Here is a 14,928-nt window from a genome sequence, read left to right on the forward strand (position 1 = left end):
CATAACATTGCCATGACGTCTTCTCAGACGCAATAACCCTAAAAGGGTATTCAGGCTTGTGGGTTTCGCAAGTGAAGCAAACATCAAGGAACTCCGTCTCCGCTTTGATCACAAGTTACCGTAACGAGTCTAGGTGCAAGTCTTTGAGTAGCTTCAGGGCGGCCTTTTGCTTATTCGGGTCGAAAGAAACAGCTTTGAAATTCTTCATAATAGCTTGCTTGGATTTTTCGTTCATAAGGTTTTTTTGGCAGAACAACAAAACCGCCTTCTTTATCTGCCTGTAGTACTACAAGCGCATCATTCTTTAGGTTCTTTACAATTTTCTTTATGGGAGGAATTTCCCACACGGTGCGTGCTTTAGGACGCAGTTCACAGCTTCCCCGACAACTCGTTCATGGTCTTGATCCTCAGCTCTGTCTCCCATGCTTCTACCCATGGCTAGGAGCTATGGAGCAGTAAGCTTTGGCTCAAAGCTGTATTTTGGGCCTTTTTCCAGGGTCTTCCTAAGTTGGTCTGGAATTGCAGCCTCCCCAAGCGTGGTGACTACGTTGGCACTGATGATCCCAGCGCACGGCTTCGGTAAGAAGATCCTGCTTCGTTGCCACAGGAACTCTGTAGATTGCCCGGCAAGTCTCTTGTACTCGCGCAGCGTTCGGTCCTTCTTGCAGGGGTCTATTCTTTCTTCAACGAGTACTTTCAGCCAATAATTGTATAGTCGTATTTGGCGCCATTTTTCAGACTTCAGTAATTTGCACATCCTTTTTGCGTGTCCCCAAGAAGGTTCTACGAAACCAAAAAGGCCTATGATTTCCGGTGGCGTGATGCGTCTTCTCAGGTAGTAGCTCAAGGAACGTGACTGACAAGTAGTTATGACTCAACCTCATCGCCAAAAAAGGAGATAAATGTGTAAGCACTCCCTCTCTTGCCTTGTCGGGAAAAGAAATAACATTTTTGGATGAACGATTATGATGTTGGTGATTTGCAGATGTTTTTGCGAATGGGTGCGCGCATGCCTTGCTGAATAAGGTATAGATGGCTGGTGAATTTCAAATAAATTTCCAGTTGGCAGTCAGCGCTTGTCTGTGGTATTTGTTTCCTTGTGTCCTTGTTTTATTCGTGCTGTTTAACCTCAGTTCTAAATGAACAACAAAGTCGGCGCTATATACACTTTAACAACGAATAAACAATATATACAATATGTACAGCCCTGCAGGGCAGCAGACAGGAAGGCAGGCAGGCGCCTGAAGTATGCAAAGAATGCTATTCGCATTAAAAATGAAGCCCCTACGGCTCGCATGCCTCCACTAGAAATATTCTTCTTCTTCTAGGTGGAGAAATTCCTGATTTTTAAACGGATGAAAACAATGTTGAAGCTTAATTTTGAACATTAAACAATTAAATCTTTGGCAAATGAAAAATTCAATTTTCCACCCACATCTCTCCTTAATAAATGTTTAAGGCACTGATTATATTTAGGCACAGTTTGCGGTTTCAATGCATACAGCAGCAGCAGCAGCAGTAGCAGCAGCCGCCTCCACGTTTCCAAGAAGGCGGTTCCCAGGCTATATAGGCGCGTTAAAGAAATATAGCCCAATATTTTGAAGCAGCCACGTGCTGTGAAGGAAATGGTATGGCAAAACTTTATTTTCGTGCTTCGGAACGCGCGTTAGCATGCACATAGCGGGCCGCTCCCACGTCGGTACAGAAAGGCCGAGCCTCTCTGCTGCGTAGCGGGCCCGATGCTGCAGAACAATCACTTCACACACACACACATATCTATATAGATGTATTGCATGTAGTGTATTTATTTATTTTCTAGTGTATTCTATCATGTTGCGTATAACTTTCCTCTCTCATATACGTACTCACGGAACATTTCAGATGTCCACTGATGAGCGAGATAGTTACGATGGCCGCGGAGGCCATGTCGCGCCACAGTGACTGCTGTTCACCTCACAAGAGCGGTGCCGACAAAACAGTGCGGACCTGTCTGTTGAGTTCGGCGACCGAGACGAGCTCCATTCTGGGTTACTCGGGGTCAACATCGGAAGTGGTGCGCCAGTGGTCGTTCACTCCACCTGTACAGGATATTTTGAATCCCGCAACTTTTGCAGTGGCTACCTACTCTGCCGCAGAAGAACATGCGAACAAACACGTCACTCGTCGTCTGACAGCAACCCGTGACATGGCGCCGCAGTTGTCTCCAGATGCGTCCCCGCGAATCACTACACGAGTTGGGCCTGTCTTCACTGTTGTCGTAGCTCACATCGATATGTAAATATATAGCGCTTCTTTATTCTAAACTCTTTCCCTGTCATTTTACTTTTAGTACCCTCTCCCTCCTTCACTGCTGACCGAGGTTTAGGTGTCAGCAGACTGCGCTAGACAACTACTGCGGTCAGTAGCGATTTTCCTCCCCTTCCTTTATTCATCTATCTTACAAACAACCATTACTAGTCGCGGGGGCTGGCCTAAGGCGTGCTGCGATGGGGGTCGCGTTGCTCTTGGTTACACAGGGTATAAAGTAGTGAGCCACCGATATCCAAGTAATTATACGGAATGTCCATGGTCGTCCATTTGCTCGTAAATGCATGAACGCGTTTATACGGACCGTGTATATGCCAGAAATGCAAAGAAATTGCTTTTACTTGTTGCATTGGTGTATCTTGCTGCTGTTTATACACTCTAAGAAGAAAAGGAGGAAATGAGGTATTGAAATTACTCCTTTAGGGAAGGAACTGATCTGCCACAGCCATTCCTCTCCTTAGGGCGTAAGTGCGAGGGGATGAACTGTTCACTTCTTCACTACTTGAAACCGCAAGGTGTTCTGCACGTGAAACGTCTGATGCGCCGGGTGGAGACTCAAGAAAAAGAATGGGCAGCGAAACCTACTAGCTCTGTTGTGATAACGTTTGCTCCCAACACCGAGCGCCCCGAAAATACTGACCTCGGTTTTACCAAGCATGCAGTCAAAGAATTCGTTGAGCCTCCTCCCCGATGCTTTAGGTACCAACGCTTTGAGCATGTAGCCAAAGTTTGCATCAAAGATCAACGTTGCAAACGATGCGGTGGCGCCCACGATTACAAAGCCTGCAAGGCAGATTTTGCTTGCGCTAATTGTGGTGGTGACCATCCAGCGAGTTTCGGTGGCTGCCCCTTCCGTGTAAGCGCCTTACACCGCCGAGTGTCCTTCATTAGTGGTCCCAAACCACAACCTACTGAGAAGCGGATAACTGGAAGTGACGAGTTCCCGGCGTTAGAGTCGGAAGTTCGTAGGGTGGTAACAAGCAACGTCAGTGAGCGACCTGAGCCTAGCAAGACGGCAAAGTCCTCTGTGGGTGAGTCGGTTGTTCGATCTGCTGCAGCAAAAGTGTCCAAGTTTCTCAGCGACCAGATCACAGCCAGACTCGAAGACAAGGAGGACATTCCCTTGCCTCAAAAGAGACGCAGAAACCAGCTGCAGTGGCCAAGAGTGGGCCCCAGTCCGCAACTTTTGTTGAAGTTGTGAGGCAGTGCGTACAGCAAAATAAGGAGCTGAAAAATCAGGACTTGTCCGACCTTCTGCGAGTTTTGTTTGACTCATATGTTCAAGCGATACAGACTGGCACCCTGAAGAACTTTCTACAGCTTGTTCTTTCCTTTGAGTCCATGATTACCACATTCGCAGCGCCCTTTACCTTATAATATGGCTAGTCTTCTTCAACCTCGTGCAACTAAAAATCACCGAAAAGTGCCGTTTATTATGCAGTGGAACTGCGCTGGGATTATAAGCCGATTAGCAGAACTTAATATATTTCTGAAAGATACATGTTTTCCAGTATTGGCCCTCTCGGAGGCTGGCCTACCAAGCGGGAGATCTTTGACTGGATATGTCGCCCATAAGAATTGCAGCATAGTCATTTCCCGCGGGAAGTGCCGCCCTTTACATACGAACAGAAATCCCTCATGTGGCTTTGAACGTCACTGACCTTTGCACCGATAGTATTGAGGTAGCGGCTTTGAGGATACGGCTTGGCTTCCGAACTCATTCTGTTGCATCCGTATACGTGTCTCCGCGGAAGAAGGTAGCAATGGACTTGTTTCTCCAGCAGCTTTGTGACCGTTGCCCAGCGCCCCGAATTATCTGCGGGGACTTCAACGCCCATCACTCTGTCTGGGGTGACAGGAACACAGATTCCCGCGGACGCAAACTTGTAGAACTTATCGACAATTTGGACCTGTGCGTGGCCAATGACGGAAGTCCCACTTTCTTCCGGCCTCCAGCTTCAGCCACATCTATAGACCTAACCTTGCATTCATCTGACGCCCGCGTGAAGTGGTCAACTGCACCTGACCGCATGGGAAGTGATCACTATCCAATTTTAGTGTTTACTGCCGACTTCCATATGCGCGGCTCTAAAATTAGCCATGTTGTTAATTGGGACAAATACAGGGAGCAACTTGCATATGTTTCTGGTGATGTGATAGACAAAATGATTTCTGGTAAGATGGCTGCTACTACGGCGGTCAAGTTGCGTAATCATTTTCCGACTACGGATTTAAAACTCAGGAACCTTTGCGCAGCGCGCAGAAGGGCGGAGCGACAACTGATGCGGAAGAAGGAAGACAGATCCTTGAAGACGACCTTCAATAGGTGTAACTCTGCCATTCGACGCCATACGAACAAGCTCTGTAGGTCGCAGTGGGCGTCCTTCTGCGCTAGCTCGACGGTTTTCTCACCGATGACGAGAATTTGGCGAATCATTGGCAGTCTTGTTGGTGATTCTCGTCCTAGAAAACCTTTCGAAGCGCTTGCACTGCGCAAGCAGAAACCTCTCGTGTGCTTGGCAGAGTAATTTCCAGATGCATTTGTAAATGCAAGTTCAGGAATTCATCCCTGCGCTCTGCCTGCAACATCTACGTCTGTGATGGACGCCCCGTTTAGACTTCGAGAGCTACAGACAGCACTCAGCAGCCTGCGGCGTTGATGTGCACCAGGTCCTGATGGCATTACCAACCAGATGATGCAGAACCTACCTCTGGGACACCGGAAGATGCTCCTAAGCTATCTCAATCGAGTGTGGGAGACTGGCGACGTCACTCATTCATCGAAGGTGGCTTGTGTTGTCCCAGTGCTGAAGCCCGGCAAAGAAATGACAGACTTGGCCTCGTATCGTCCTGTATCACTGACGTCGTGCGTGGCTAAGCTCATGGAGAAGCTGGCAAGTAAGCGTTTATCTTGGTGGCTCGAAGATAGAAGGGCTCTGCCAACATGCATTACTGGATTCCGAAAAGGTTTAAGCGCGCAAGATAGCGTCTTGGACTTGATAAGCCATATTGAACATCATAGAGCTTTTGGCCTTTCAACACTAGTTATTTTCCTAGACGTATCAAAGGCTTATGATAGCGTCCTTCAGAGCTCAATACTAAATAGTTCGCAGGCCATGGGCGTACAGGGCTATCTTCTGCGATTAATTCACTCATTTATCAGTGATCGTAAAATTCAAGTGCGGTTAGGAAGTACCCCAAGCACCGAAAGGGCGGTATCGCGAGGTGTACCTCAGGGAAGTGTTCTTTCCCCAACGCTCTTTAACGTAGTAATGGCTGGTCTTCCCGCTGAAGTGCAAAAACATTGCAGGCATGTCCATATGTCGATATACGCGGACGACATTTTCTTTGGTTAACCGGATATCAACACAAGCGTTTAGCTCTGATAGCTCGACAGGCATTACTTTCAGTTCAAAATTACTTTCAAGGTGTTGGGTTGACTCTCTCGGTGGAAAAATCTGGCTTCATCATGTTTCCAGGTAGAGGAAGAAGGCATGCGCGGCCGAAGATAGACCTTGATCAGTCTTGCCTTCGACAATTGAAACACAAGCGCTTTTTGGGTGTCATTATTGACTACCGCCTACTGTGGCGACGAGCTGTGGACTCGGTTGTGACATCGATATCTTCGCGTCTCAATGTGATCCGTAGAGTTGCAAATGAGCAATGGGGAAATCACCCTTTTTCAGTGATCAGGTTGCACGATGCACTAGTGACGAGTCGAATAATGTATCAGCTCCCTTTAATTTCCCCCTCGATATCACAGCTGGAACGACTTGAGATTTTGCACAGAAAGGGCCTAAGAAGGGCTCTTGGCGTTCCGCAGACTGCTCCTAACAATGCAGTACTTTATGAATCTCTATCGAGACCTCTTAGCCTAGTCGCTTCACAAAGGTCATTGATGCAAATTGGCCGCCTCAAACAGACGGCAGCCGGCCGAGCTCTTCCACAGCGCCTTCGAAAGAGATCCGAGTCCCGAGCGTACCTGGCACTAAATACTCTTGGTTACCTGGGTCTTGACGCTAGAGGTCGAACTAAGAAGTTGAAACCACCTTGGTCATTCGCGAGCCTCGATTGTTCGTTGACAATTCCTCACGTACGCGCTAAGCGGAGTTCTCCTCTGGCGGCAACGCGATCGCTGGTACTGGAGCATCTTGAGACTGAATATGCACGTCATCTTCAAATCTTTACTGATGGCTCTGTGGACAAGGTCAAAGGATCTAGTGTAGCTGCTTTTCACATTCCCTCTTTGAAGTATGATTGGTCTGTTCGCTTCACTGCAGTCGTGTCCTCCACAACGGCCGAAAGCGTTGCCAACGAGGCAGCTCTAAAGAAACTACGGTTTTGTACACCTCAAGCTGCTGTCATTCTTACGGATTCAAAATCTTCCCTTCAAAGGTTAAAGCACGGGTTCCCTACTGATGCCTTATGTCTTAGCTCCCTACGCTTGGTGCACAATCTCCATATCAAAGGCTTCTCCATACGTTTCCAATGGGTGCCCTCGCACATAGGTATCATAGGCAACGAGATGGCGGACAGCCTCGCCCATAGAGTGCTGTCCGGGAATCCATTGAGAAGAGTGCCTCAAGAGGACAACAGACCCTTCAGAGAAGCTGTGTTGTGCCACTTCAGTTCTTTGTGGAGCTCACCTCACAAGCCATGTGTGATCAAGGGTCTCAAAAGAAACCAAGCCACCTTACTGCTCCGCATTCGCACGGGCTCTGCTCGTACCCCTGCGTGGATGTATAAGACTGGCCTGGCGTTATCACCATTATGTTCAACGTGTGGTGTGTGCGGTGACATAAAACATTACCTAATGTGCTGTACTGTGTATAACGCGGAAAGGAGGGTGTTATTCGGGTCCCTCAAGATGACAGGAGTTCCTCACAGTTCTCTTCAGGACATTGTTTTCCCGCACGGGAACCGGTTGTGTAGGAAGGAGGTCTCTCGCCTTTCTTTAAGTTACCTACAGGACACGGAGTTGGCCTCCACATGGTGAACTGAGGAGTGACCATTTGTAATTGTGAGGTCTGTGTCTGATTATGTGATTTATTTATTTTAAGTGTCGCTACGGTGGAGCAATTGCCGGCAGCAACTGCAGGACTAATCCCACCAGTAGCCTACAACAACTCAACTCAACTCAACTCAACTGTTACTCCCCATGCCGTTACTCATCCGAAGATTAACAGTTGCTCTTTTCCGATGTTCGTCAAGGGAGTAACGGTCATAATTTCGATGCTCCGCAAAGGTGGAATTGAAGAAATTATGCATTTATACCCTGATAAAAAAGTCACTAAGCTAAAAAATAAAGAAAAAAAAGTGGACGTAAGTAGGATTCGAACTCATGTCATCGCGCTCACAAGTCAGGTACTCTAAGCACTGCACTACGGCAGATTTTTTTTTTTCTTTATTGCCGGTCTTCGACGTACACATACGGCATAAACAGATACACTTCATAATGGTAAAAGCAATGACCGTCTTGGGCCCTTGCAAATAGTTAAAAACACTTGATTACCGCTAGTTCATCCAATATATGCATCCATTCGGGTGGTTCTGTTCTCGTTTTATAAGCTTCACGCAGATATAGCACGCTTTCAATGAAATGCTCTCTCGCAGGATGAATAACAAGCCTCTCATGACGCTCATCCATTCTTGTTTTCCACAGGCTATGTAAACATATTGCCATGAACATGTCACATGGCATATCTGCGTTCTCAGTTGGCAAGAAGCGGATGCCGTACGGTGTTATCGGTAATTCCTTTTTCAACGTTCTTTGTAGGATGTCCCACAAGAACATTGCATCTGAACAATCAAGAAAGATATGCTCAATCGTCTCTGGTTGCCTGCATCTTGAGCAGTTTACAGACCACGGCACAAATATTCCCCTTTCTCTTAGCCATGGCTTCACTGGGAGCGTTCCACTGTGTAAATGGAAGAAAAAGGTTTTTGCGGATGACCGTATCGGCATCCGCTTCACTCGCTTGAGCACGTTTCTTCCTCTGGATTCAACGCGGTACATAGAACGATAGACAGGCACAGGCAATGATACATCAAGTAAATCTTTGTACAGTCTTTTGCGTTTAACAGATGCAAGGTAGTTCAATGAAAAGCGCGTATGTAGGAAGTCAAAGGCCAATACGACTTCTCGCAGGAAGCCTCTGAGCCTAGGTCCTGTGCTGTAATCGGAGGACACAACGAATTGAGGCAACGCGTTGCTCAAACGTCTTTGAAGGACTGTGCACAAGAATGTATCTTTCTGATCACGTAGGAACAAAAATCTCGACACGACTTGTCTTAAAAAGAGATGAACCAACCCTAGGCCTCCACTTTTCACTGTTCTGAACAAATTAGTGCGACTAGAGCGCTCCCAAACGGAACCCCAAATGAAGATGGCAAACTGCTGGTGTATTCTTTGTATGATCGCTTGACGGGGCAGGACATTGAGACAAGTTGAGCTTCGGCACTCAGGTGCGGCATGCAGTATAAAAGCGACTCGGCATTTTGTGTACGCTGTGCGGGGAGAGTCTAACGTTGAGTGTACTTGCAATCATAAGCGAGTGCGAAAAGAAATCTGCCCTAGTATTCTTAGGGTGATTCAAACTGAGGCACTACGCGATGTATACGTGTAGCGAGCTCAAACGGGGCACCCAAGACGGCAAAGAAGGACAATTTCTCTGTCGCTTAGTGTGTCCCGTTTGAGCTACACATCGCTTCAGTTAAGTTCGTAATCTCCTTGGAACATAAGGAACTAAGGTACTATTCATCAGTAAAATTTAGCAGTCTATCAATGACTTACGCGTTTAATGTGTATCGCTCACTTATGATGTCCGCACGAAGGGCATGGCTCTTCACATTCCAGCTTTTAACTTTCGCGCAATTTTTTTCACGGCGAGCCAAAGTGCTGCTTCGCATGTAGTTCAATAGACAATGTACGAACTTCGAACTATACACGATTTATAGACAATACCGTTTCTGCCGCATCACTCCGCGACACGGACGAAAACAGTGAATCGCATGGGAAGTAACTGTTTTTGTTCGTCCTCCCGTTGCTCTCTTTCCGACGAGGGACTGAACACTTCCTCTCCGAAATTTGCACACAGCACGCACAGTCATGCAGTTAGTCCCTTGAGGGAAGAAAGCGCCCTTTGACTAGCTGCCCCGTTACTCCCGTTTTACCCGGGATTTTTCTTAGAGTGTAGAAGTGAATCCACACCGGAAGGGTCTGATGTGTACGGCAAGAGCAACACCGGTTGTTGTCGGTTGTTTATTGAAATAAAAGTTGGCTCTGTGTTGGTGCGCGAACGTTTGTATCGTCAAGGACGTGTGGACAGTCCGTCGTGTACGCCCAGTGACTCGACTCCTACAAGACACTTGAACACCTTATATTGGAGTGTTCCGCATTCGTCACACAACGTGCACTGCTAATTAAGGTATATGGACTGATTGGACTTAAGTGTGCGACCCTTGATGATTGCCTGTTTCCGAGAGGTAGTGTTGCTCAACGCGTCCAGGTCCATAGAACCTTGCTAAGTTTCTTGCGGAAAACTGACTTGGCCTTCCGTTTATAGAAATTTTCTTCCGTGTTCCTATACTTTCTTTGTCCGTGTCTTTGTCATTTGTATTTTTTTTTCCTATTTTCTTTTCTATTTCTTTGTTTCCCATCTTCTTCTCCTCTTTTTCATTCCCTCCTCCGGAAAGAGTGAGCAGGCGCTGTGCACCTCTCGTTGGCAGTTGTCAGCTTGCTCCCTCACTGTTTCCTTTGAGTTTTCTATGTTTCCATTAATAGTAGTAATAATAATAATAATAACAATAATAATAATAATAATTGACATAAGTAAATAAGTAAGGAGAACGGAAGGGAAGGAAATTACTACCAACCTCACTGTAACTGTCTAGTCCAGTCTGCCGATCAGCTGAACGGTGGTCAGCAGCATGTGGGCAGATGGGGGTTAGGGGAGTAAAATGACGTGCATGCAGACAGGGTGGAGTAAAGAAGGTAACTATATTTACAGAGCGACTAGGTAAAAGTTTATCTACAGAAGGAGTAGCCAAGGGAAAGGAGAACCGAAAAGAGAGGCCGACAGGGATAAGAGAGAAAACTCGTGCGTTTATTTATTTTTTTCTGACCAATAGCTGGATATCTATGAATGCTATAGTGTATACGCATAGCCTATCTCAAACTTTAGCGCATCATGGTAATTACTATGCTACAGCGTTTGCATGCGGCGCATTCCCCCTTCGTCCGAAGCAAGCTGCGAGTGTTTCCGGCGATTTTCGTTTCTCTCGCGAGTGGAGGAGGGCACATGGCGGCAGCCGTCTCTCTCCCTCAACGCTCTGCGCCAGCGTTTCAATGCACGTGCCTCGAATTTAGTTATCGAACTACCCTATCCTGTCGCATCGATGTGGTTCGCCTTCCTAGCTCATTACCGCCGTTTACATGAATGCGACGCGCTAGAAAGACGATGCTAGGCGCCACTCGTCGCATTCGCGTAGATGCCGCCGTAAAATGATTCATGTCCGAACAGCACGCTTGTGACCCCAGACCGCGTGCCAAAGGCCCTTTGAAGTTAACGAGCCTATAGCTTTCAAATGAACATTAATTCAAGTGATATGTGTCAGTGCTACACGGTCTCCAGATGGTATCCGCTGAAGCTTCTAACGGAAACCACAACGTATGCTGAGACGAAAAAGTGACGAGGAACGAAATGAGATAACGACGCGCGGACAAGAAAAAAAAATTGGCTGAAGGCTTAGCTTGGTTAAGCCTGGAAGATTGCGAAAGCAATACCCTTGGCTGCGCCTTGGTTCGGCTGATGGCGTGGACATGGTTGCCCTTTGTTACTATACATCATCCGACATAGCGCAAGGCAGCGCGCCGACCACTGCGAGGAGTCGAGCTGTAGCCCCATTTATCCTCCTAGCGTGACGTCACACCAGCGAGTGCCCTCTCTCGATAGCGCCGCAGCACCGGCGCGCAAGGCTTCGCCTCCACCATCGATGCCGCGAGCTGGGGCCCCGTCTCTCGGTCTGGCGTGACGTCACATGGTCACGTGACGCGCAGCTGTGTAAGGAGGCGCCACGACCACCGATGGGCCGAAAGTGCGAGCAGTATTGCTTTCGCAATAAAAGAAAAAAAAAAAGAACGACGACACTTCGAGGCGTAGCAGACGACAACCAAATCGCACGTGGCACCCATCTTGCATCGATGTTGCTGATGGCAACAGGCCGTGCCGGCACTTTTGTACCTGCGCATTCGTGATGGAGATCGCGGGTGTCACGAGTGTTTGTGCTTAGAAACTTCTATAAAACAGTGAAACTTGTTTAAATTTTAACAGGTAAAAATTAAACTTCCGTATTATAACCAATTTTCTATTCCTCTGTTGGATGCCCTCTAGGTTCAACAGTATTTCCTTGAGGTTTCAAAGAACAAACGCGAACTTCCTTGACTGAGTGCTTCCTTCGACTAGGCCTCCTTTGATGCGCCCATGTGTCAGCGCGCGTCTTCTCTTGATTTTTGGTTTAAAGGACTTTGAAAGTGCCCACGTGACTAGGTTCCATCTGTCATTGATAAAGTCCCTCTGGTCTGCAGCGCTAAGTGACGAAGTGCGATTGTCAATCGTATTGTTTAAACATAAAAAAATACAAAGGGCTGTCTACTTTTGTAAAGAGGGGAACGGTCGGAGCTTCTACAGCTCTGTGATTGCGCAGTCTGCTTTGACGTGTATATGTGAACAGATAGAGGTGCATACATACGAAAGACTTGATGCGGGCCCCTTCGCAACGTGTTGCCTGACGACAAAGCGAGTGTCGAGGTGTCGAGGTAAGCTCACATCGACAGTGGGGTTATCGGGATAAGCTGCCCAGCTGTGACTCAATCGTGCATAATCTTCAGCTGCGCGTGAACTGTGCGACACGCTGTCACATCTTCGGTCACCTGCAGCTAGAGCGAAAATTCGCGGTTATAAAGCAATAAGCAGCAATGTTAAGTTAGTTCAGAGAATTACGTTTCTGCAATAGCCAGACGGCCACTGTTTACCGCGAAAGGAGGAGGAGGCTAGGTTAGCCAGAAAATGTGCAATAGGGAATGACGAGTGGCGATGTTGCGCCCCGACGTGCCGTGACGTCACCGATTGTTTTACAGCCTCTTCTCGGGTCTAGAGTTAGCCGTTTATCGGTAAAGAAAGATTGTACGTCACAATCTAAAGTAACTAACGACGCACGTTCAGCAAGCAAGCTCAGAGAAGTTACATCCGTCAAAGCGCCGCACCGTGTCGTGACGTGACGACGCAGCATGTCACCAGGGTACAGTGTACTATAATACTGCTTCTAGTTGACTGTAACCAAGGTGCAGGGCATGGCGATGGCGATGTTTTGATGCATCGCTCCCGCTCTCTGGGTCGTCCGCTACGAGCTGCTACATCGGCCCTCGCAACGACTCGTGACGTAAACGACAGCAGTTTTCGTCGCGAACAAACGACCGCTTGTCCCTTCGCGAGCTCCTGGCACAGATCGCCCAACGCTGAGGAGCGCGAACTGAGAGATCGAGACGCTCGCGGTGCGGGCCGAGCAAAACGGATACGCGCGCCGGCACGGACGAATTCACACGACAACTCGCGTCGACCCATTCGTCAGCTGGGCCTGGGCAACACCACCTAGAACCTCCATGGGCCGCCGACTTGACGCGGTCGATGCTTAGCGCGAGGCTTGGGGTGCGAGAACGGCTCCCGCGTTAATTGCTCGACAAGAAGTGGGTATACAGCTCACCGCAGCAAAACGGGTGCACCTGTCTGCACGACGTAGCCTGCGGCGTTCCTGTCAACGCGCTGTACAACCCGCAGTGTGCCTCGGTGCCGTGGGACCGAACACGCGCGTGTGCGAATCGACGTGCGGTCCATTTTGTCACGAGCAGGGTTACTAGATTAATTGCTGCGAGTGTACTGAAAAGAGAATTTTGACGAGATCTCCCCACTCGTTGGCAGTCGCAGGACTGTTGCGAACCAGCGTTGCCCCCCAGGTATAGCCCACGAAGTCGTAAAAACGTCGATTTCAGATATACATGGGGCAAAATGGATTTCCGACCTTTTTCGACGTCTTAAAGACGCCTCGGACCAGTCAAAATATATCTGAGCTTTAAAATTGCTTAGAAAACGTTTTCAAAATGACTATTTCTATCATTGCATGTCTTCTCGAAACACTATTAAAAACATGTTTTGGGCGGGAAAGGCTGTTTTTCTTTTCTTTTTTTTTTTCTTTTCCCGGCGGAGTCATGTTTGCTACGCAGCCGTTAGAGGGTGCGAGACAATAAACTTTTTAACAGAGACCGTGCTGTTAATGCCCTATTATAAGGTGGCCGGCCGCTCTATTCCAGGTAGCCGTGGCCCTGTGCTAATCGTCATTGATACATCTGGTGTTGCGCGACTCATTGACAATTTAAAATATCAGACTTCCAGGTTACGATACTATAAGTACTAAATTTTTTAAGAGCATATCTACTTACAGTTCCGTCATATTAACCAAACTTTTTGAACAATCACGGGACGCATCTATTTTGCCTGTACAATGGAAAACTGGGAAGGTGGTTCCCTTCCAAAAATCAGGTGTTAAATCTTCTCCCGCTAATTGTGTACCAATATCTCTCAACAGCATCTGTTTCAAAATGCGGGAGCACATCATATATAATCATCTGGTTAATTTTCCCGAAACTAATTCATTTTTCACGTCAGTGCAGCATGGTTTCCAAAGAACATATTCGTGCGAAACACAGCTCATCTTGTGTATACGCACAAGTTACAATGCATTCTAGATCAATCCTCATTTGCCGACTGCATCTTCCTAGATTTCTCTAAAGCATTTGACAAGGTATTCACAAGCTATTACTATACAAACTAAGCCTTCTTAATCTTGACTGTAACCTCTTGAAATGGATAGAACGTTTTCTACCCACCTTGGTTGCTTAGTGGCTATGGCGTTGGGCTGCTAAGCTCGAGCTCGCAGGATCGAATCCCGGCCACGGCGGCCGCATTTCGGTGGGGGCGAAATGCGAAAACACCCGTGTACTTAGATTTAGGTGCACGTTAAAGAACCGCAGGTGGTCCAAGTTTCCGGAGTCCCCCACTACGGCGTGCCTCATAATCAGAAAGCGGTTTTGGCAAGTAAAACCCCATAATTTAATTTTAGAATGTTTTCTAACCAATCGTTTTCAGTTCGTCAGTTCTAACGACCATAACTCTGCGTTAACTAAAGTATGCTCAGGTGTACCACAAGATTCTGTACTAGGTCCTCTTTTATTTCTTCTCTATATTAACGACCTTCCTTTCGAAATATATCCTCAAATATTCACCTTTTTGCCGATGATTGCGCTGTTTTTCGCAAAGTAACTCAGACGACATAACTGCACTGCAGGCCGATCTAAACATTATTTGTAGCTAGTGTAAGAAATGGCTAATGGAATTTAATATTAACAAATGCAACGTAATAAGAATATCCTTGCGGCTCATGCCTTACCTAATTATTACCTCGATAACATTGCCATTGAATCCGTTGACAACTATAAGTACCTTGGAGTTCATATTACGACTAACCTGTCATGGGCTGTTCACGCTAATTACGTAATTAACAATGCCA

At 47.3% G+C, this 14,928-nt stretch overlaps 1 protein-coding gene across 1 annotated transcript; it reads left to right on the plus strand.

Annotated features, from left to right (window-relative positions):
- Positions 1-1,909: 1,909 nt before the first annotated feature.
- Positions 1,910-12,248, plus strand: LOC126524237 (uncharacterized). The gene is made up of 4 exons (XM_072286939.1): positions 1,910-1,988; positions 5,994-6,157; positions 6,488-6,567; positions 12,245-12,248. Exons 1-4 carry the CDS (start codon positions 1,910-1,912, stop codon positions 12,246-12,248), a joined length of 327 nt encoding a protein of 108 aa, XP_072143040.1.
- Positions 12,249-14,928: the final 2,680 nt, after the last annotated feature.

Source organism: Dermacentor andersoni, chromosome 3, assembly GCF_023375885.2.
Source record: "Dermacentor andersoni chromosome 3, qqDerAnde1_hic_scaffold, whole genome shotgun sequence".
In the NCBI taxonomy this organism is placed as follows: Eukaryota; Metazoa; Arthropoda; class Arachnida; order Ixodida; family Ixodidae; genus Dermacentor; species Dermacentor andersoni.

Coding starts and splice junctions, on each gene's coding strand:
- LOC126524237 (XM_072286939.1), top strand. CDS start 1,910: ATGGCCGCGGAGGCCATGTCGCGCCACAGTGACTGCTGTTCACCTCAC. Junction 1,989..5,993: donor CGACAAAACAGTGCGGACCT/GTCTGTTGAGTT, acceptor ACCCTTTTTCAG/TGATCAGGTTGCACGATGCA. Junction 6,158..6,487: donor CTAACAATGCAGTACTTTAT/GAATCTCTATCG, acceptor CGTCATCTTCAA/ATCTTTACTGATGGCTCTGT.